The 21,846-nt window shown below is 43.5% G+C and overlaps 1 protein-coding gene across 1 annotated transcript in view; it reads left to right on the top strand.

Moving 5' to 3' along the window:
• Positions 1-21,846, top strand: part of adamts7 (ADAM metallopeptidase with thrombospondin type 1 motif 7) — a 68,287-nt gene that overhangs the window by 22,492 nt on the left and 23,949 nt on the right. Inside the window, exons 10-16 of the mRNA XM_062963154.1 lie at positions 2,508-2,600; positions 4,425-4,570; positions 7,700-7,869; positions 8,102-8,235; positions 10,069-10,189; positions 11,066-11,310; positions 20,534-20,675. Of these exons, the coding sequence (XP_062819224.1) occupies positions 2,508-2,600; positions 4,425-4,570; positions 7,700-7,869; positions 8,102-8,235; positions 10,069-10,189; positions 11,066-11,310; positions 20,534-20,675 (1,051 nt within the window). The remainder of the gene's footprint in view (positions 1-2,507; positions 2,601-4,424; positions 4,571-7,699; positions 7,870-8,101; positions 8,236-10,068; positions 10,190-11,065; positions 11,311-20,533; positions 20,676-21,846) is intronic.

Raw genomic sequence — 21,846 nt, 5'->3', positions numbered from 1 at the left:
TTATATATTATTATATAATTAAATTGATACAGGATAATGCATTGAAAGTCATTGTTCTGCTCCAGAAACGTTGTTTTTGTGACTGCCACAAACTCTGTTGAATTGGTTGAGACTCGATGATGAGATATCCATTGAAAAGCTAGAGCCACAGGTGCTGCAAGATGCCCCTCCCGCAAAGACAAAGTTTGTGGAGTTTAATAAACTTTTCCAATGTTTTTGTGATAGAACCAATGAGGAAATGGCATTGATAACCCAGGAACAAGAATGGTGTTGCATAGTGTTATGTTTCTCCATGGCTCCTGGCTTCTGGGGAGAACCAAAAGGTCCAAAGGCCAAGTGATGGGGTGAAACTTGTTGGGAATCACCCTGGAGGACTCAAGTCTAAATGTAGTCAGACAGATGATAGAGTTGGATTGAGGGAATCCTTATCCTGTTTCCAAAGCAGGCCTAGACAGGCTTCACTGTGTTTCACTCTGTCCTGTGTACGTCACATCCCTTACTTTGAAGTTAGTAGAAATGTGAATCTCCAGGGACACTAATTTCTCATTGGTCAGAATGTCTTTTATGGCCCCAATAAACTAGACCAGGGGTCCCCAAACTAAGGCCCGGGGGCCATTTGCGGCCCATCGAAGCCATTTATCCGGCCCCCATGGCACAAAAGAAGGGAGTTGGTCTAAATGACCCAAGGGTTCTCTTCTTCTCTTCCTATTATTATTATTATTATTATTATTATTATTATTATTATTATTATTATTTTATTGTATGACACAGCAAACAAGATAAACATGCTGGATTTTGTATCACAAAATCACAAGTTGAAAACTTCCCAAGTGTCTAGGACTGTGTGATGTATTTTCGGGTGATGCATGCAGATCCCAGTAGGGTGGCCTTTATTATTATTATTATTATTATTATTATTATTATTATTATTATTATTATTATTACTATTATTATTATTATTATTATTTTATTGTATGACACAGCAAACAAGATAAACATGCTGGATTTTGTATCACAAAATCACAAGTCGAACACTTCCCAAGTGTCTAGGACTGTGTGATGTATTTTCGGGTGATGCACGCAGATCCCAGTAGGGTGGCCTTTATTATTATTATTATTATTATTATTATTATTATTATTATTATTATTATTATTATTATTATTATCTTTGAGGCTGGGATGCCATCTGTCAGGGGTGCTTTGCTAGTGCTTTTGGTGCACAGAGGCAGAAGGGGTTGGACTAAATGGCCCAAAGGGTCTCTTCCAACCCTCTTTATTATTATTATTATTATTATTATTATTATTATTATTATTATTATTATTATTAACATTGAGGCTGGGATGCCATCTGTCAGGGGTGCTTTGCTAGTGCTTTTGGTGCACAGAGGCAGAAGGGGTTGGACTAAATGGCCCAAGGGGTCTCTTCTAACCCTCTTTATTATTATTATTATTATTATTATTATTATTATTATTATTATTAACATTGAGGCTGGGTGGCCATCTGTCAGGGGTGCTTTGCTAGTGCTTTTGGTGCACAGAGGCAGAAGGGGATTGGACTCAATGGCCCAAGGGGTCTCTTCTAACCCTCTTTATTATTATTATTATTATTATTATTATTATTATTATTATTATTATTATTATTAACATTGAGGCTGGGTGGCCATCTGTCAGGGGTGCTTTGCTAGTGCTTTTGGTGCACAGAGGCAGAAGGGGATTGGACTCAATGGCCCAAGGGGTCTCTTCTAACCCTCTTTATTATTATTATTATTATTATTATTATTATTATTATTATTATTATTATTAACATTGAGGCTGGGTGGCCATCTGTCAGGGGTGCTTTGCTAGTGCTTTTGGTGCACAGAGGCAGAAGGGGATTGGACTCAATGGCCCAAAGGGTCTCTTCCAACCCTCTTTATTATTATTATTATTGTTATTGTTATTGTTATTATTGCTTGGTGGCCAACTATAGTCCAGCCCTCCAATGGTCCGAAGGATCGTGAACTGGCCCCCAGTTTAAAAAGTTTGGGGACCCCTGAACTAGACCATGAAGTTGGAACCATTTTGGTTCAGTCTCTTCTCCTTTTGTTCTTCAAGCTAACAACACGTCCTGCCATCTCTCCTGGCAAGATGTGACTATTTAGATGTTTGTTATTTTTCCTTTCTTATTTCTCCTTAGAAACCAGTCTAGAGTAGACTACTCAGCTCCCAAGCCTTTCTATCTACAATGGAGTTCTTTTTACCTGAATAAATACTTTTTGAACTTTTACTGAGACTCTGCACTCCATTGCCATCTTAAGTTGAAAGGCTTCTCTTTGCTCGCCCCGTGTAAGTAACTGCTGCATTTGAAAGCTTTGCTTTTGCTACTCTGCAGCCTTTTGGTGGAATCTCCCCCAGAGAGGGTTGAATTGAGTCTAACCGCTCAGAGATGACCACAACAAAACTCTCCCCTTTTTCCTGTCAATCTGGACTCCTGAGTGGGTCACCCTCCTTCCCCTTCCTCCCCACAGAGCGTCTGCAACACTCTCTGGTGCTCCGTGGGGAACACCTGCCACTCCAAGCTGGACGCCGCTGTCGATGGCACCAAATGCGACGAGAACAAGGTACGTGCATGCCTCGGGTGCCCTTGCTACGGCTGGGTTTCCTCGGTTGAATGGGAGGGTGGGGGTTGGACTAGATGGCCTCTGGGCCACATTCCAACCCAATGAGATTCTGGGAAATTCCTCCTCCAAGTGATTAATCGGAACCTCTTTTTTGTCCCAAAATGTCCCAAAATGTCAAAGACCTGATTTAGTCATAGTTTCCCCTAAGTAACCCTACCCGATTGACTATAGGCACTCACCAAGTTATGAACAAGAGAGGTTCTGTAGATTTGTTCTTAAGTTTATTTATTTATTTACAGTATTTCTATTCCGCCCTTCTTTCTCCACAATGCAGATATACATGGCAAACGTTCAATGCCATTAGACACATGACACACAGACACAGAGGCAATTTAACATTTTCCAGCTTCTGGCTTCATGAGGGTGTGCTCGATTCCAGCCACCGGGGGAGGGGGGGGCTGTCACTTCATCATCCACTTGTGACACCGAGTCCTTGATGGAATACTTCCTCATTCTTCCAACACACAGCTGGACTTTTTTTATGGTGTCGTAAATTAGTTAAATTAGGCTCCCCACATAAAGCGGTACCTAAATTTTCTATTCAACAGATGCAACTGTCTTTCGAGTTGCTTAGGTTAACAGCGAGCTAGGCTATTAATAGTCGGGTGCCCAGTCCAACCTGGCTTCGAACTCATGGCCCCTCGGTCATTCGTGATTTATTGCGCCACAGCTGATTGTTCGTAAATCGTTGTTCATGGGCTGTGGCGCAGGCGGGAGAGCAAGCCAGCTGCAACCAGCTGCAATGAATCACTCTGACCAGGAGGTCATGAGTTCGAGGCCCGCTCGGAGCCTATGTTTGTCTTGTCTTTGCTCTATGTTAAAAGGCATTGAATGTTATTATTTTATTTTATTTACAGCATTTATATTCCGCCCTTCTCACCCCGAAGGGGACTCAGGGCGGATCACATTACACATATAGGCAAACATTATAATATAATAATAATAACAACTTTATTTTTATACCCCGCCCCATCTCCCCGAAGGGACTCGGGGCGGCTTACATGGGGCCAGGCCCGATTCAATGCCTTTTAACATAGAACAAAGACAAACAAACATAGGCTCCGAGCGGGGCTCGAACTCATGACCTCCTGGGTCAGAGTGATTCATTGCAGTTAATCACACTGGCTTGCTCTCCCGTCTGCGCCACAGCCCAGGCCCTGTTTGCCTGATATGTGTAATGTGATCCGCCCTGAGTCCCCTTCGGGGTGAGAAAGAAGGGCGGAATATAAATGCTGTAAATAATAAATAAATTTATTCATAAGTTGGAACACATTTTTAAATGTAATTCCCTCCAAATGTATATACAGTAGAGTCTCACTTATCCAACATAAACGGGCCGGCAGAATGTTGGATAAGCGAATATGTTGGATAATAAGGAGAAATTAAGAAGAAGCCTATTAAACATCAAATTAGGTTATGATTTTATCAATTAAGCACCCAAACATCATGTTATACAACAAATCTGGCAGAAAAAGTAGTTCAATACGCAGTAATGCTACGTAGTAATTACTGTATTTAAAAATTTCGCATCAAAATATCATGATATATTGAAAACATTGACTACAAGAATGCGTTGGATAATCCAGAACGTTGGATAAGCGAGTGTTGGATAAGTGAGACTCTACTGTATTTTAAAACTTTGGATCGCATAAGGAAGGGTGAATATCCCGGTGACGTTCATGTTGCTACCTGTGCCTCGTTCAGAAGATTTCCCCTCACTTTTATGTTCATTGGATGCGCTAAAGGTGTGCCTTTCATCCTCAGTGGTGCTTCGATGGCGACTGTGTCCACGTGGGCTACCGGCCAGAGTCCACGCACGGAGGCTGGTCAGCCTGGGGCTCCTGGGCCAGCTGCTCACGGACCTGCGGAGCCGGAGTGCAGAGCGCGGAAAGGCAGTGCGACAGCCCCATGTGAGTGTCCGGATGTGGTGCGCGGAGGGGGTCTCGGGGTGTTGGGTGCAAGTAGGAGCAAACATGGCAACATGCGCACACAACAACGCAACCACTAGCAGGATCCAGTGCATCACTTAGGTGAGGCAGGGTTCATAGTCATGAAATGCCTGTTGAAACATAGGTAAAGGTACCGTATATACTCGAGTATAAGCCGACCTGAATATAAGCCGAGGCACCTAATTTTACCACAAAAAAACTGGGAAAACATTGACTCCAGTATAAGCCGAGAGAGGTAAATTTCAGAAATAAAAACAGATACCAATAACATTACATTAATTGAGTAGGTTACATGAATCAGTGGTTGCATGTTTTTGAATATTTACATAAAACTCTTAACTTAAGATAAGACTGTCTGACTCTGATTAAATCATTATTCTCATCTTCTTCAATGTGCTTATGTATCCTTTTAATAATAATAGAGTGAAATAATACATGTAATAATAATAATAATAAATATAGGAAAATACAAGTACAGTAGAGTCTCACTTATCCAACATAAATGGGCCGGCAGAATGTTGGATAAGCGAATATGTTGGATAATAAGGAGGCATTAAGGAAAAGCCTATTAAACATCAAATTAGGTTATGATTTTACAAATTAAGCACCAAAACATCATGATATACAACAAATTTGACAGAAAAAGTAGTTCATTATGCATTAATGATATGTAGTAATTACTGTATTTACGAATTTAGCACCAAAATATCATGATATATTGAAAACATTGACTATAAAAATGCGTTGGATAATCCAGAACGTTGGATAAGTGAGTGTTGGATAAGTGAGACTCTACTGTATTTGCATAAAACTCTAACTTAAGATAAGACTGCCCGACTCTGATTAAATCATTATTCTCATCTTCTTCAAAGTCAATTGTGCTTATGTATCCTTTTAATAATAATAGAGTAAAATAATACATGTAATAATAATAATAATAAATACAGGACAGTAGAGTCTCACTTATCCAACACTCGCTTATCCAACGTAGTCAATGTTTTCAATGCATCGTGATATTTTGGTGCTAAATTCGTAAATACAGTAATTACTACATAGCACTGCTGCATATTGAACTACTTTTTCTGTCAAATTTGTTGTATAACATGATGTTTTAGTGCTTAGTTTGTAAAATGATAACCTAATTTGATGTTTAATAGGCTTTTCCTTAATGCCTCCTTATTATCCAACATTTTCGCTTATCCAACATTCTGCCGGTCCATTTATGTTGGATAAGTGAGACTCTACTGCAATAATAGAGTAAAATAATAAATGTATTAATAATAAGATCAGAGTGAAATAATAAATGTATTAATAATAATAAAAATAGAGTAAAATAAATGTAATAGTAGCAACAATAATAGAGAAAAATATTAAATGTACCATATATACTTGAGTATAAGCTGACCCAAATATAAGCCAACCAGGACCCTCACCCGAGTATAAGCCGAGGGGGGCTTTTTCAGTCTTAAAAAAAGGGCTGAAAAACTAGGCTTATACTCAAACATATACAATAAATCTAATAATAATAATCTTTATTCTTATACCTCGCCTCCATCTCCCCAAAGGGACTCAGGGCGGCTTACATGGGGCAACAGCCCAGGCAAATATAATATGAAACATAAAATACGGCAATGAACAAAAACCATGCGCGAATGGGAATAAACAATTAACATAAAGATAACAAAAACATTAGTAAAAAACATATTAAAATACGACAGAATCATAAAAAACGAACTAGGCAAAGTGCACTAAGTGAGTTTTGTAAACCTGATGTAGTTGATAAAGTGCTACAAAATCGTGGAAGAGTTGAAGTGGGGTAAACCCTGTGGTTATAGCAAAAAATTAACAACATAAGGTGCATCCAATCAGAAAATGACACCGAAGCCAAATGTATCATGGAGATGGGGAGTTTTTATCCAAAAGCCAGGTTTTAAGGCTCTTCCTAAAGGTTTCCCCTGACACTAAGTCTAGTCATGTCCGATTCTGGCCGTTGGTGCTCATCTCCACTTCTAAGCCAAAGAGCCGGTGTTGTCCGTAGACACCTCCAAGGTCATGTGGCCACTGGCATGACTGCATGGAGCGCCGTTACCTTCCCGCCGGAGCAGTACCTATTGATCTACTCACGTTTGTATTTCCGTGGACACCTCCAAGGTCATGTGGCCAGTGGCATGACTGCATGGAGCGCCGTTACCTTCCCGCCGGAGCAGTACCTATTGATCTACTCAACATTGGCATGTTTTTGAACTGCTAGATTGGGAGAAACTGGGGCTAACAGTGGGAGCTCACCCCGCTCCCCAGATTCGAATCACCAACCTTTTGGTCAACAAGTTCAGCAGCTCAGTGGTTTAACCCACTGTGCTAACAGGGGCTCCAGGAAGACCCCAAGGCTCCTCTGCTTCCCGTTCAAGGGGAGGGAGGAGGAGGAGAAGCGGCAGTCAGGAGGCTTGTTGTCGGGCCTGCCTTTTGTGGGTAGTCAGCCTCTCCCCTCCCGACAGAAGGCAGGGAGGGTGATCTCCATGGCTCGGAGGGTTGAGGTTGCTTTTGTTAATGTGGGATTTGTGTATTAGTAGTGTTTAAATGAAATTTGTGTCTGGCATGTATTGCATCATCCAAGAAATGCTATAGTGTGTAAAGAGCTAATTTGGTAAGAAGCTGTATTGACCTTGGATATGTGGCTGGAGCCAGATAGGAGTGTCCAGACTACAAGTGTGTTTGTATATAGCTGATTGCATCAGATGAGGTTTTTTTTCTGCCTGCTGAGAAGATCTGTGCTGTTTGTCTAGATTGAAAGTCTTATGTCCATTGTCTGCAAGTCTGTTTGTTTTGTTCGGTAAAACTTTGTAAATACTTTTTAACATCGTCTCTGATCGTCTCTTCGTTCTGCGCTCAACTGACATCATTCATCTGCTACTACGCGGCGCGCATTACTCTGACAATTGGTTATGGGCCCAGATTCCAGACCAGTTTGACCAGACTGACCAGTTCCCAGATGCCAGTACCGGAGTTCTGGAGTTTGGAGTGGAGAGTGTGACCAGAGACACGCATTACTCTGACAGCTTTTCCCTCCTCTTTTTCTTCCTCGCTCCCAAGGCCAAAATACGGCGGAAAGTATTGCCTGGGAGAGCGGAAGCGTTTCCGGGTCTGCAGCACCCAGCTCTGCCCAGCGGAGAGGCCTTCTTTCCGGCAGATTCAGTGCAGCCGCTTCGACGCCCGGCCCTACAAGGGGAAGTTCTACAAGTGGACTCCAGTTCCTCATAACAGTAAGTCCCTCTGCCTTCGTTCTCCAGCTTGCACGCAGCTGTGGCACCAGTGGACATGGCACTTGCCCAGTCCCGCTTGGCCAGGTATCAGACTGGGGGCCACAGTTGAACTATGCGCTGCGTGAAGGGAAAGAGCTTCCTTGTTGCCTCTTGATCTTGCTGAGATGTGGCTTGGCTTGTGGCAATGCCGTTGGTCCTGTGAACTTCCCCGTGGCCTTCTCTGCCTTGGCAGGTAGCCCCTGCGAACTGCACTGCCGTCCGGAGAAAGAGTATTTTGCCGAGAAGCTCCGGGACGCCGTCTTGGACGGAACCCCCTGCTATGAAGGGACCACCAGCCGGGATTTGTGCATCAATGGGATCTGCAAGGTGAGCAGAGGCCTTGGGGTCCCTTTGGCAGGAGATACAGAGGTGGGACGTGGTGGAAACCTTGGGCGGAAACCAGTCATTTGATAACTGGCGGAAGCAACGGTGGTAATATGGGTCTCCGCCTGTTAGGCAAGGATCCAAATAGTCATCCCATCAATTCCAGATAACTCACCTTCCTCCTCCTCCTCCTCTTCATCTCATTCTACTTCTTCTGAATCATTCTCTTCCTCTTCTTCCTCTTTTTCTTCCTCCTCCTCCTCTATTTCTTCCACCTCCTTGCCTTATTCTTCACCTTCTCCATCTCCCTTCTCCATTTACATCTTTTTCCTTCTCCTCATTCACCTTCTCTGTCTCCTGCCTCCTTCTCCTTCACCTTCTCCCTTCTCCTTCCTTCTCCTCCTTCACCTTCTCCATCTCCTGTCTCCTTCTCCTTTCTCCTTCTCCCATCTCCATCTCTCTTCTTCTTCTCCGTCTCCTTCTCCCTTCTCTGCCTTCTTCACTTTCTCCACCCCTTTTCTCCTTCCCTTTCTCCTTTACCTTCTCTGTCTTCTCCATTTTCTCCTTCATCTTCTCCATTTCCTTTCCCCTTGTCCGTCTTCTCCTTTACCTTCTCAATTTCCTTTCTTCTCTGCCTCCTTCTCCCTTCTCCTTCACCTTCTCCTTCATCTTCTCCATCTCCCATCTCCATCTCTCTCCTCCTCCTCCATCTCTTTTTCCCTTCTCCACCTCTTTTCTCCTTCCCTTTCTCCTTTACCTTTTCTGTCTTCTCCATCCTGTCCATCTTCTCCATTTCCCTTCCCCTTCTCCGTCTTCTCCTTCTCCATCTTCTCCTTTACCTTCTCAATTTCCTTTCTTCTCCGCCTCCTTATTTATTTTTTATTTATTACAATATTTATATCCCGCCCTTCTCACCCAACAGGGGACTCAGGGCGGCTTACAATAAAACGCATATATAAAAAAATTATACAGTACAATATAAATCAGTTTAAAAAATTATAACTGATAAAAACACATTATAAAATGTACAGTGTAGATATTAGACATGTCCAAAAAATCATTTTGAATCGTATATCGGAATTATTTCGGATTGTTCTCGCTTTTTGATACACATTCTGAGACATTGTCTCACAGCGCAACCAGCAATGTAATTCGAACCATTGTTGACCCATTCTCTAATTGTCTCTTAATGTTTCGTTAATTCCCCCCCCCCAATTTTTTTAAAAAATATATTTAAAAAAATATTTTTTTTAAAAAATTGTTTCTGCAACCTACCTTGAATGGGAGCTTAGCGCAGCCTAACATGGCTACCGCTCCCCGGCCAATCAGAAGCGTCCTCTGCGTCCACATTGCCATACAAGCCCAGTGTGTAGCGATTGTGCATGCGTGTCCGCCATTTTAGAAACATTTAGAATCATTACAAATTTTCTGAAATATCCACAAATTTTGGGTGAAAAAATCGGAAATACTTTCTATATCGAAGCGCCAGCACCCCCTACTTTAGAAACGAGAATTGAAACATTTTTTTCATCGATCGGACATGCCTAGTTGATATGTGAGATTAGATTACACATTATAAGATAAAACACATTATAAAATATAGGTAGACGTGTTCAGTTCAAAAAAAACCTGGGTCTGTTGACTGAGTTCAGTGTACACGATAATAATTAACGCTGCCAATTATTATTCAAAAGCCTGGCCCCATAACCAAGTTTTAACCTTCCTACGGAAGGATAGGAGGGAGGGAGCCTGCCTGACTTCATCTTCACCTTCACCGTCTCTTTCTCCCGTTCCCATCTCCATCTCATTCTCCTTTCTTCCTCCTCCTCCTCCCAGAATGTGGGCTGTGACTATGAAATCGACTCCTACGCAGAAGAAGACCGGTGCGGCGTGTGCCGAGGAGACGGCTCCACCTGCCAGACGGTGACCAAGACCTTTGAGGAATACGAGGGACTGGGTGAGGCCTGCCTGTGCCTTGCAGAGTTGGGACCGGGGCCTCCTGGGAAAGGGTCAGACCCCAGGAGGACCTTACAACGATGGGAAAGTTTTTTTTTGGTGCCATCGAGGGCCGAGCTGTGGCGCAGCTGGCTAGTAACCAGCTGCTATAAATCACTACTGACCGAGAGGTCGTGAGTTCGAAGCCCGGGTCGGGTTAAGCCTCCGACCATTAATAGCCCGGCTTGCTGTTGACCAGGGCCGTAGCCAGAAAAAAAATTCGGGAGGGGTTTTGAAAATTTCGGGGGGGGGGGGGGGGTTGAACCCCTAGCACATACCTCTCCCCGCTACAAACTTGTCAATATCTGCTTGAAATAGTGCCTGGAGGGACTCTTAATGTTTTGCGTCTCATAGACTTAGCATGGGGATTTGGTTAACCAGTTAAAATTCATGAGTAAACCAGGGTTTTTTTATAACCTGAAAAATTTCGGGGGGGGGGTTGAACCCCTAAAACCGCCCCCTCGCTACAGGCCTGCTGTTGACCTATGCAGCCCCGAAAGACAGTTGCACCTGTCAATTAGGGAAATTTAGGGACGCTTTATGCGGGAGGATAATTAACAACACCACAAAACTGCCAGCAAAACACGAGGAAAGGAATGAGGAAGTACAGCCTCTACTGGACGGTGAAGCAACAGCTCCCCCTGTGGCCGGAATCGTGAAGCTGGAAAAATGTTAAAAGTGCCTCTGAGTTTGTCTAATGTATGTTGTTTGTCTTTGAATGTTTGCCATATATGTGTTCATTGTAATCCGCCCTGAGTCCCCTTCGGGATGAGAAAGAAGGGCGGAATATAAATACTGTAAACAAACAAATAAATAAATAATAAATGTCTTGACCAAGGCTACGTCGACGTGGGGCTGATCCCGGCCGGAGCCCGGGTGATCCAGATCGAGGAAGTGGCCGAAGCGGAGAACTTTCTGGCTTTAAGGAGCGAGGATCCGGAGAAGTATTTCCTGAATGGTGGCTGGACCATCCAATGGAACGGCGAGTACAAGGTGGCCGGGACCACCTTCACCTACGAACGGATGGGGAACTGGGAGAACCTCACCTCCCCGGGACCCACACGAGAGCCCGTCTGGATACAGGTACTCGCTCGTTGCACACTCTTTGCACCATTGTCGGGGTTCTTTGCTCCAGCTGTGTTGCTATGGGTTAGACTTCACTGGAAAGGATGCGCCAAGACATACCGCGGCTAAAGTTGCCACCAATCTTTATTGTTCAAAATACAAGAACTAACCATTCTGCCCATGTATCTAGGGCAATGATGGGCAACCTTTTGCGCTTGGTGTGTCAAAATTCACCCACCAAAAAACCTAACATGACTTGGATGGCGTGTCACTTGGAGAAAAAAACCATAATTTCACAATATGTATAGCTTAAATAACAAAAATATATAATTGTAATATATAACTGTATTTAATAAATCAAAAACTATTTACTACCATTATTTCCATGTACAACAATCTATGGTACCTCTTGCAGTTTCCACGCTGATTTCTCTCTATTCTAGTTTCAATGTAGTCATGAATAATATAATAATAATATAATAGTAATAATATGATAATATACTACAATAATAATAGAATGATATAATTTTATATCTATATATCTATCTATTTATATAAAAGGGTAATGAAATTTTGGCCTAGGACAAAACAACAAAACTACACATCCCTGAAACACTAAACTTGGCAGCACAACCCCTCATCCATGCCTCTACGTTCATACAACAAAAAGGAAAGAAAAATTAAGTCCTAATTAGAGGGAGGGGAATAATTGTTTTTATCCAATTGCTGCCAGTTAGAAGGCTAAGCTCTGCCCACTTGGTCTCCTAGCAACCTACTCAGCCCAGGGGACAGGCAGAGTTAGGCCTCACTTAGGCCTCTTCCACACTGCCTATAAAATACAGCTTATCTGATTTTAACTGGATTATATGGCAATGTAGACTCAAGGCCCTTCCACACAGTTATATAACCCATTTATAATGGGCTTAATGTCAGGGGAAAACCTTTACCCTTTACCTTAACTACCACCAATTCCTCAATACTTTATTTCCCATACCACCAGACTTCACCACAGCAATGCGTGGCCGGGCACAGCTAGTGTGTGTGTGTGTGTGTGTGTGTGTGTGTGTGTGTGTGTGTATATATATATATATATATATATATATATATATATATATATATATAAATGTAATGTGCATAATTCCCATGGAGTAAACAACAAAACCACTGGACCAAATCACACCAAATTTGGCCACAAAAGACATAGTCACCCAATCAATCTGCATGCAGCAGCGTGTCAGCAACAATGGCTAGGCGTGTCAGTGCTGACACACGTGTCATAGGTTGGCCATCACTGGTCTAGGGTCTAAACTACACTATCATAAATCACTCAATGCTGCAGTGCCATTTTTTAAAATATATTTTAATACATGCTTTTATGGTTGTTCTTTGACTTGGTTGTGGTTTAATAGATTCTATTCAGCCAAAAATAGAGGCAGGTTGTTGTTGTTATTATTATGGGAAAGAATCACAATAACAAACCAAATGGACCGTAATAAACAAAGCAAACAAAGCAGGACAAAACTCTAATCACACACAATCAAACCAATCCCCAAACATAGAAACCATTCAACACATTAAAAGCCACGTCCAGCTTATACTTAACGTGTTTATATCTTGTTATTATTCCTCTGTGACAAACATATTTATTATTTATTTATTTAAACATTTATATTGCGCCCTTTCTCACTCCGAAGGGGACTCAGGGCGGAGCACAACATCTATACGGCAAACATTCAATGCGGGAGCATAAAATAAACCATAAATATACATAAACACTAAAATCAGTTATCAGTTAACATATGTATCTTTATCGCTTACTTGTTTGTAAACTCTATCACCACTATAAATGCTCAGTTTGTTTCAAGCAATTCATGTTTGTAGCAAAGTTAAATTTAGTGGGGGAAATGGGCATTTTGACAGCTGTAGTTTCCAAAATAGTGGTATTCTAAGAAATGGCTGTTAGGCTGCATCCGCATTTTAGAATTAATGCAGTTTGACACCACTTTAATTGCCATCGAATGCTGTTGAACCCTGGGAATTGTAGTTTGGCAAGGCACCAGCACTCTTGGGTTGCTATGACTTAGGTAAAGGTAAAGGTTTTCCGTGACGTTAAGTCCAGTCGTGTCCAATGACTCTGGGGGTTGGTGTTTATCTCCATTTCTAAGCCAAAGAGCCGGCGTTGTCCGTAGACACCTCCAAGGTCATGTGGCCACTGGCATGACTGCATGGAGCGCTGTTACCCTCCCACCAGAGCAGTACCTATTGCTCTACTCACACTCTGGGGGTTGGTGCTCATCTCCATTTCTAAGCCAAAGAGCCGGCATTGTCCGTAGACACCTCCAAGGTCATGTGGCCACTGGCATGACTGCATGGAGCGCCGTTACCCTCCCACCAGAGCAGTACCTATTGCTCTACTCACACTCTGGGGGTTGGTGCTCATCTCCATTTCTAAGACGAAGAACCGGCATTGTTCATAGACACCTCCAAGGCCATGTGGCCACTGGCATGACTGTATGGAGCGTTGTTACCTTCCCACCAGAGCAGTACCTATTACTGTACTCACACTCTGGGGGTTGGTGCTCATCTCCATTTCTAAGCCAAAGAGCCAGCGTTGTCCGCAGACACCTCCAAGGTCATGTGGCCACTGACATGACTGCATGGAGCGCCGTTACCTTCCCACCAGAGCAGTACCTATTGATCTACTCACACTCTGGGGGTTGGTGCTCATCTCCATTTCTAAGCTGAAGAGCCGGCGTTGTCCATAGACACCTGCCAGTGTGGCCCTGGCCAAGGCTGGCGTCCAAAAGCTCTGGGTGGCCAGCTCCCTTTTGACTCTTGCTTTGGACACTCTCCGTCCTTGGTTATGGCAGGACAGTAGCAACACTCTTAAAGATACGCCCAAGCGGCCACTCCCACGCAGGCGGGAAGACCTTTTGCAAGGGCCTCTTTCCAGCCCAGAATCCTGGATTTCTGGACAAAGAGAGAGAGAGAGAGACCGTGTCTAGCTTTTGGAGAGGAATGAGGGCGGCTCCTTGAAAAGCCCTCCAGCTTTGGAGTCAGCCAGATTTCCCAGGAAAGCACTTAGGAGTTAATGAGTTTCTTTGGGGTTTATTTATCCTTGCAGGAAGGTGTTTACTTTAGCAGTCTTTCCCCTTCCAGCCAAGGCATTCTTTGCCTTTTTTCCCCCTTGATGAGCGGCAGGAAAGGCCTCTCTCCTCCAGATGCATCCAAGCCCAAAACATAGGAATGAGGGGCTTCAGGGACCCCGGGGAGGATGGGATCGAGGGCCAATCGGGATCGGTAATTTTGGTGCCAAAACCAGAGAGCAAGAGACACACCACCACAGTTTATATCCATATTATAGCCATCTCCGACTGATGCTCTAAATAATATACCATAATACATAATAATATAATAGACTGTATGTACATATAATATTGATAATAATATTTTAATGTAATACAGTATAATACTAATAATCTATATATATAAAAGAGTGATGGAATCCTGGCGACCGACAAATCAACAAAACTACAGGCCCCCCAACCTCAAAATTTGACAACACAACCCATCATCCACGCCTCTAGGTTGATACAACAAAAAGAAAAGAAAAATTAAGTCCTAATTAGAGGGAGAGCAATAATTGTTTTTATCCAATTTCTGCCAGTTAAAAGGCTAAGCTCCACCCACTTGGTCTCCTAGCAACTCACTCAGCCCAGGGGACAGGCAGAGTTAGGCCTCACTTAGGCCTCTTCCACGGATTATCTAATTTGCACTGGATTATATGGCAGTGTAGACACAAGGCCTTTCCACACAGCTATATAACCCATTTATAATCTTATATTATCTGCTTTGAACTGGATTATCTTGACTCCACACTGCCATATAATCCACTTCAGTGTGCATTTTATACAACTGTGTAGAAGGGGCCTCATATAATCCAGTTCTAAGCAGATAATATAAGATTATAAATGTACAGTAGTCTCACTTATCCAACATAAACAGGCCGGCAGAACGTTGGCTAAGTGAATATGTTGGATAATAAGGGATTCAGGAAAAGCCGATCAAAAATCAAATTAGGTCATCATTATACAAATCAAGCACCAAAACATTTGACAGAAAAAGTAGTTCAATACGCAGTAATGTTATGTTGTAATTACTGTATTACAAATTTACCACCAAAATATCAAAATGAATTTAAAACACTGACTATAAAACATTGACTACTAAAAGGCAGACTGCGTTGGATAATCCAGAACATTGGATAAGCGAATGTTGGATAAGTGAGATTCTACTGTAATATATACCACCATACTTCGCCACAGCAACGCGTGGCCGGGCACAGCTAGTTATTAATATTATTGTTGTTATTATTATTGAGGCACCCAGTTTGCCCAAGCACTACGTCCCATGCTATTGCATTTGCAGGGAGAGCAATTTCTCTTTCAATATGGAAATGAACAAGGAATGTGTAGCCAATGGCCCCTGAGTAGCAAAGCGACAATAAAGTGACTCCCGGCATCAGCCAGTCTGTGAAGGCGTGCCAAAACCATGCACCAGATTTCCTCCTGGCCTTGGCTGCATTTAGAACAGCTCCAAGCGGCCTTCCCAAACTGGTTTGACTCCAGATGGGCTGAGCCCCGCCAACGCTCCCCAGGCTTCCCTTTCGGCCAAAGCCTTGTTGATCTTGGAAGGAACGATGGCGCGGCGCCAAAGAGCCCTTGATGGATATCCCACACTTCTCTTCCTCTTCCCTTTATTTAAAAAAATGAGTTTTTTCAACTACAAATCTCACCGAGCTTGCCAAGGGATTATCTGGTGTGAGGCTCCTCCAAGCTGTTAACACAGATGCGATAATCTTTCGAAAGGAGCAAGAAGGGAACTTGACACGTTCCCTCCGGCAGTTCGTTCTAACTCGCACTCATCTCTCCATCCGCCAGCCAGTTTCCCCACTTTCGCAGATATACGATCTTGACAGACTAGAGAGATGGGCCAAAACTAACAAAATGAAGTTCAACAGGGACAAATGCAAGATACTTCACTTCGGCAGAAAAAATGGAAATCAAAGATACAGAACGGGGGACGATCCCTGGCTAGACAGCAGTGTGTGCGAAAAAGACCTTGGAGTCCTCGTGGGGAGGAAGGGGAACATGAGCCAACAATGTGATGCGGCTGCTAAAAAAGCCAATGGGATTCTGTCCTGCATCAAGAGGGGAATAGCGTCTAGATCCAGGGAAGTCCTGCTCCCCCTTATTCTCTTCTGCCTTGGTCAGACCACACCTGGAATCACACTGTGTCCAATTTTGGGCACCACAGTTGAAGGGAGATGTTGACAAGCTGGAGAGCGTCCAGAGGAGGGCGACTAAAATGATTAAGGGTCTGGAGAACAAGCCCTATGAGGAGCGGCTTAAAGAACTAGGCATGTTTAGCCTGCAAAAGAGAAGGCTGAGAGGAGACATGATAGCCATGTACAAATACGTGAAGGGAAGTCCTAGGGAGGAGGGAGCAAGCTTGTTTTCTGCTGCCCTGCAGACTAGGACGCAGAACAATGGCTTCAAACTACAGGAAAGGAGATTCCACTTGAACATCAGGAAGAACTTCCTCACTGTGAGAAAGGCTGTTCGGCAGTGGAACTCTCTCCCCGGGGCCGTGGTGGAGGCTCCTTCCTTGGAGGCTTTTAAGCAGAGGCTGGATGGCCATCTGTCGGGGGTGCTTTGAATGCGATTTCCTGCTTTTTAGCAGGGGGTTGGACTGGATGGCCCATGTGGTCTCTTCCAACTCTACTATTCTATGATTCTATGATTCTATATAGATACAGTAGAGTCTCACTTATCCAACACTCGCTTATCCAATGTTCTGGATTATCCAACGCAATTTTGTAGTCAATGTTTTCAATATATCGTGATATTTTGGTGCTAAATTCATAAATACAGTAATGACTACATAGCATTACTGCATATTGAACTACTTTTTCTGCCAAATTTGTTGTCTAACATGATGTTTTGGTGCTTCATTTGTAAAATCATAACCTAATTTGATGTTTAGTAGGCTTTTCCTTAATGTCTCCTTATTATCCAACATATTTGCTTATCCAACATTCTGCCGGCCCGTTTATGTTGGATAAGTGAGACTCTACTGTATTTACTTAGGCAATCCCTCATTGTCCGAGTAGGATGGTCTTCCAGATGTAGTGTCTTGGTGATGGATACGTAGATGACAGTTGACTCCTATTATTGACCTTCCAGACGGAAGGCGTTCCCAGTCAGGGTTGGCTTGACGCGCTTCCTTCCTCTTCGCATTTTTCTCCCTTTCTCCCTCCATTTGTGCCTCTTCGAATTCCACAGCACTACTGGTCACAGCTGACCTCCAATCAGACTGCTCAAGGGCCAGGGCTGCTCTGTTCTCTCTCTGTGTCAATGCCACAGTTTTTAAGGTTAGCTTTAAGCCCATCTTTCAGTCTCTTTTCCTGTCCACCAATATTCCATTTTCCACTCTTGAATAGGGAGTATAGTAACTGCTTTGGGAGATGATGATCTTTGGGCATTCGAACAACGTGGCCTTCAGTCCAGTGGAGTTGATGGCGAAGGAGCATCATTCATAAAATGTCATAAAAATAAAATAATAATAATAATTATTATTATTATTATTATTATTATTATTATTATTATTATTATTATTTCAATGCTAGTGGTTTTTGCTTCTTCCATCACACTGAAATTTGTCCGCCTGTCTCCCCAAGAGATTTGCAGGATTTTTCGGAGGCAACGCTGATGGACTCATTCCAGGAGTTGAGTGTGATGTTTGTAAACAGTCCATGTTTCGCAGGCATATAGCAGCGTTGGGAGGACAATAACTTTATAAACAAGCTCCTTGATATCCCTGTGGATGTCCCAATCCTCAAACACTCTCTGCTTCATTCAGAAAAAATGCTGCACTCGCAGAGCTCAGTCTGAGTTGTATTTCAGTGTCAATGTTGAATTTTGTGGAGAGGTGGCTGCCAAGAGAGCGGAAATGGTTGATATTTTCTAATGTTACACCATTAAGCTGCATTTCTGGCGTTACATAATTACACTATGTAACATGAATTTTGTTCCTGGGTTATAAATGTCTTTTCCGAATTGGTTCTGTCATAAAACCATGGGAAAAGTTTATTAAACTGCAAAATTTTTGTTTTCGTGAGAGGGACATCCTGCAACAGCATGTTTTGCTCTAGTTTTCCAATGAATATCTTATCACCGAGTCTTAACCAATTGAACCTAGTTTGTGGCAGTCAGAAAAACAAATTTTCTGGAGTAGAACAACTACTTTCAAAGTCAGAACCACACAATGAAACAGGAACTAACACTTTCAAACCAGGAACAGAAATTTTATTCAAATGCTGTTACATAGTGTAATTATTATTATTATTATTATTATTATTATTATTATTATTATTATTATTTCTTACCCACCTTTCCTCGTGCTTACCTCGAGTGTAGAATGGATACATTTGAACTGCCATGGCTGAATGCTATTGAATCCTGGGATTTGTAGTTTTATAATGTAGTTTTAGCCTCCTCTGCCCAGGATGTGCCAAACTATAACTCCCAGGATTCCATAGATGCACCTCAAGCAATAACTATTACTGTCATGACTGCCTGGGATTTGTAGTTTGGTGAGGCGATGGCACTTTTTGGCTTGCTTCCGTAGTATTCAGCCATGGCAGCTCAAGTGAAGTCAAACGGCATTCCTTCTACTGTGGAGAAGGAACTTTTGGAAGTTCAGTGCTATGGAGTCATCGGGGCTATCGTTTACTAAGGCTTTCTCTGCCAAAGGATGCTGATACCTCACCAAACTACAAATCCCAGGACCCCATAGCATTGAGCCCTGGCCATCTATCTATATATATAAAAGGCTAATGAAATTTCGGCCTAGGACAAAACAACAAAACTACACATCCCAGAAACACTCAACTTGGCAGCACAACCCCTCATCCATGCCTCTACGTTCATACAACAAAAAGAGAAGAAAAATAAAAATCCTAATTAGAGGGAGAGGAATAATTGTGTTTATCCAATTGCTGCCAGTTAGAAGGCTATGCTCCGCCCACTTAGAATCATAGAATCATAGAATAGTAGAGTTGGAAGAGACCTCATGGGCCATCCAGTCCAACCCCCCGCTAAGAAGCAGGAAATCGCATTCAAAGCACCCCTTGGTCTCCTAGCAATCCACTCAGCCCAGGGCACAGGCAGAGTTAGGCCTCTTCCACACTGCCTATAAAATACAGATTATCTGGTTTTTACTGGATTATATGGCAGTGTAAAGGGGGGCCCTGATGGCACAGTGTGTTAAAGTGCTGAGCTGCTGAACTTGCGGACCAAAAGGTCCCAGGTTCAAATCCTGGGAGCAGAGTGAGCGCCCGCTGTTAGCCCCAGCTCCTGCCAACCTAGCAGTTCGAAAACATGCCAATGTGAGTAGATCAATAGGTACTGCTCTGGCGGGAAGGTAATGGCGCTCCATGCAGTCATGCCAGTGGCCACATGAGGAGGTGTCTATGGACAACGCCAGCTCTTTGGCTTAGAAATGGAGATGAGCACCAACCTCCAGAATCAGACACGACTGGATTTAATATCACGGGAAAACCTTTACCCTTTACCTTAACTACCACCAGTTCCTCTATACTTTATTTCCCAGACCACCAGACTTCGCCACAGCAACGCGTGGCTGGGCACAGCTAGTCTATATATATAAAAATGTAATGTGTGTTTTTCCCATGGAGTAAACGACAAAACCACCAAACCAAATCACACGAAATTTGGCCACAAAAGACATAGTCATCCAATCTATGTCTTTCCATAAAAAAACCCTAGAAAAATAAAGTCCAAATAACAGAAAACGCCCAAATTGCTTACCACGTATGAGGGAACTGAAACAACTACATCACTCAGAAGACCTCATAGCTGTGCGTGGAGCCTAACACCACTTTTAAAAAACGCTGCCATGATGGAACAGCCTTGCAGCTTCAAAGCCAGGCTGCTTCCTAACCAGAGGGATCCTAACCACCAGACTATGCCACAGCAACGTGTGGCCGGGCACAGTTAGTTGACTTAGAAATGAGTTCCCTCAAAGAGGAGCTCCGGAAGCAGCCTCCCCTTTGGCTTTGGCTCAGCACTAAGACCACCGTATGGCATCATATTTTGGCAAGGGTGAGCATTAGAATTGAGTGAAATACAGCATCTGACCCCATTCTCTCTCTTCTCAGCTCTTGTTCCAGGAGAAGAACCCGGGCGTCCGCTACCAGTACACCATTCAGAGGGAATCGGAGGCCGAGAACGAGATCCTGCCGGCCGAGTTCTCCTGGAAATACGGGCCCTGGACCAAATGCACCGCCACCTGCGGCACAGGTAGCCTCACCGCTGGCCCGGTTGGGTGGCCAGACAGATAATAACAGTGATGCCTCGCGTGCCGTTGTTTCCCCCACCAGCCTTCGAGGAGGATCCTTCACGATCCTGGCCGGGAGCAGAGAGTGTCGGCCGGCTGAGCCGCTTCCCGGGCTCCTTGCCAGAGCGAAAGGCTGCCAGGCGCGTCTCAGATCCTGCCGGCGCCTGCCCGGGGGAGCAGCCTCGGCTCCAGCCTCATGCAGACCTTGCAGCGTGGAGGGCCCGCTTGCATTTCCCCTCTCTCACACACACATACAGTCCCTGCCTCTATTGCCTCTTGGAACTGTAACTCCTTGATTTGATTATTATTATTATTATTATTATTATTATTATTATTATTATTATTGACACAACGACGTTGTATGACACAGCAAACAAGATAGACATGCTGGATTTCGTTTCACAAAACCACAAGTCAAACACTTCCCAAGTGTCTAGGACTGTGATGTATTTTCAGATGATGCGTGCAGATCCCAGCAGGGTGGCCTTTTGCAGTTGGCAGATCGCGATTTTGTCAATGTCTATTGTTTCCATATTATTATTATTATTATTATTATTATTAGCTGTGCCCGGCCACGTGTTGCTGTGGCATAGTCCTAAGTGGGGTTTTCTTCGTGGCATTCAAAGTAGCCTAGAAAGGATTCCCATGGGCATAAAGCAGCCAGGCTTTGAAGCTGCAAGGCTATTCAATGCTATTCAAGTTGGCCAGCCATGGAGTCCCCTAGGTATGAAGCAGCCGGGCTTTGAGGCTGCAAGGCTATTCAATGCTATTCAAGTTGACCAACAATGGAGTCCCCTAGGTATGAACCAGCCAGGCTTTGAAGTTGCAAGGCTATTCAATGGTATTCAAGTTGGCCAACAATGGAGTCCCCTAGGTATGAAGCAGCCTGGCTTTGAAGTTGCCAGGCTATTCAATGCTATTCAAGTCGGCCAACAATGGAGTCCCCTAGGTATGAACCAGCCAGGCTTTGAAGTTGCAAGGCTATTCAATGGTATTCAAGTTGGCCAACAATGGAATCCCCTAGGTATGAACCAGCCAGACTTTGAGGCTGCAAGGCTGTTCAATGCTATTCAAGTTGGCCAACAATGGAGTCCCCTAGGTATGAAGCAGCCTGGCTTTGAAGTTGCAAGGCTA

This window comes from Anolis carolinensis, unplaced genomic scaffold (genome assembly GCF_035594765.1).
Source record: "Anolis carolinensis isolate JA03-04 unplaced genomic scaffold, rAnoCar3.1.pri scaffold_11, whole genome shotgun sequence".
In the NCBI taxonomy this organism is placed as follows: Eukaryota; Metazoa; Chordata; class Lepidosauria; order Squamata; family Dactyloidae; genus Anolis; species Anolis carolinensis.
This window is presented reverse-complemented; position numbering and strand designations above follow the sequence as displayed.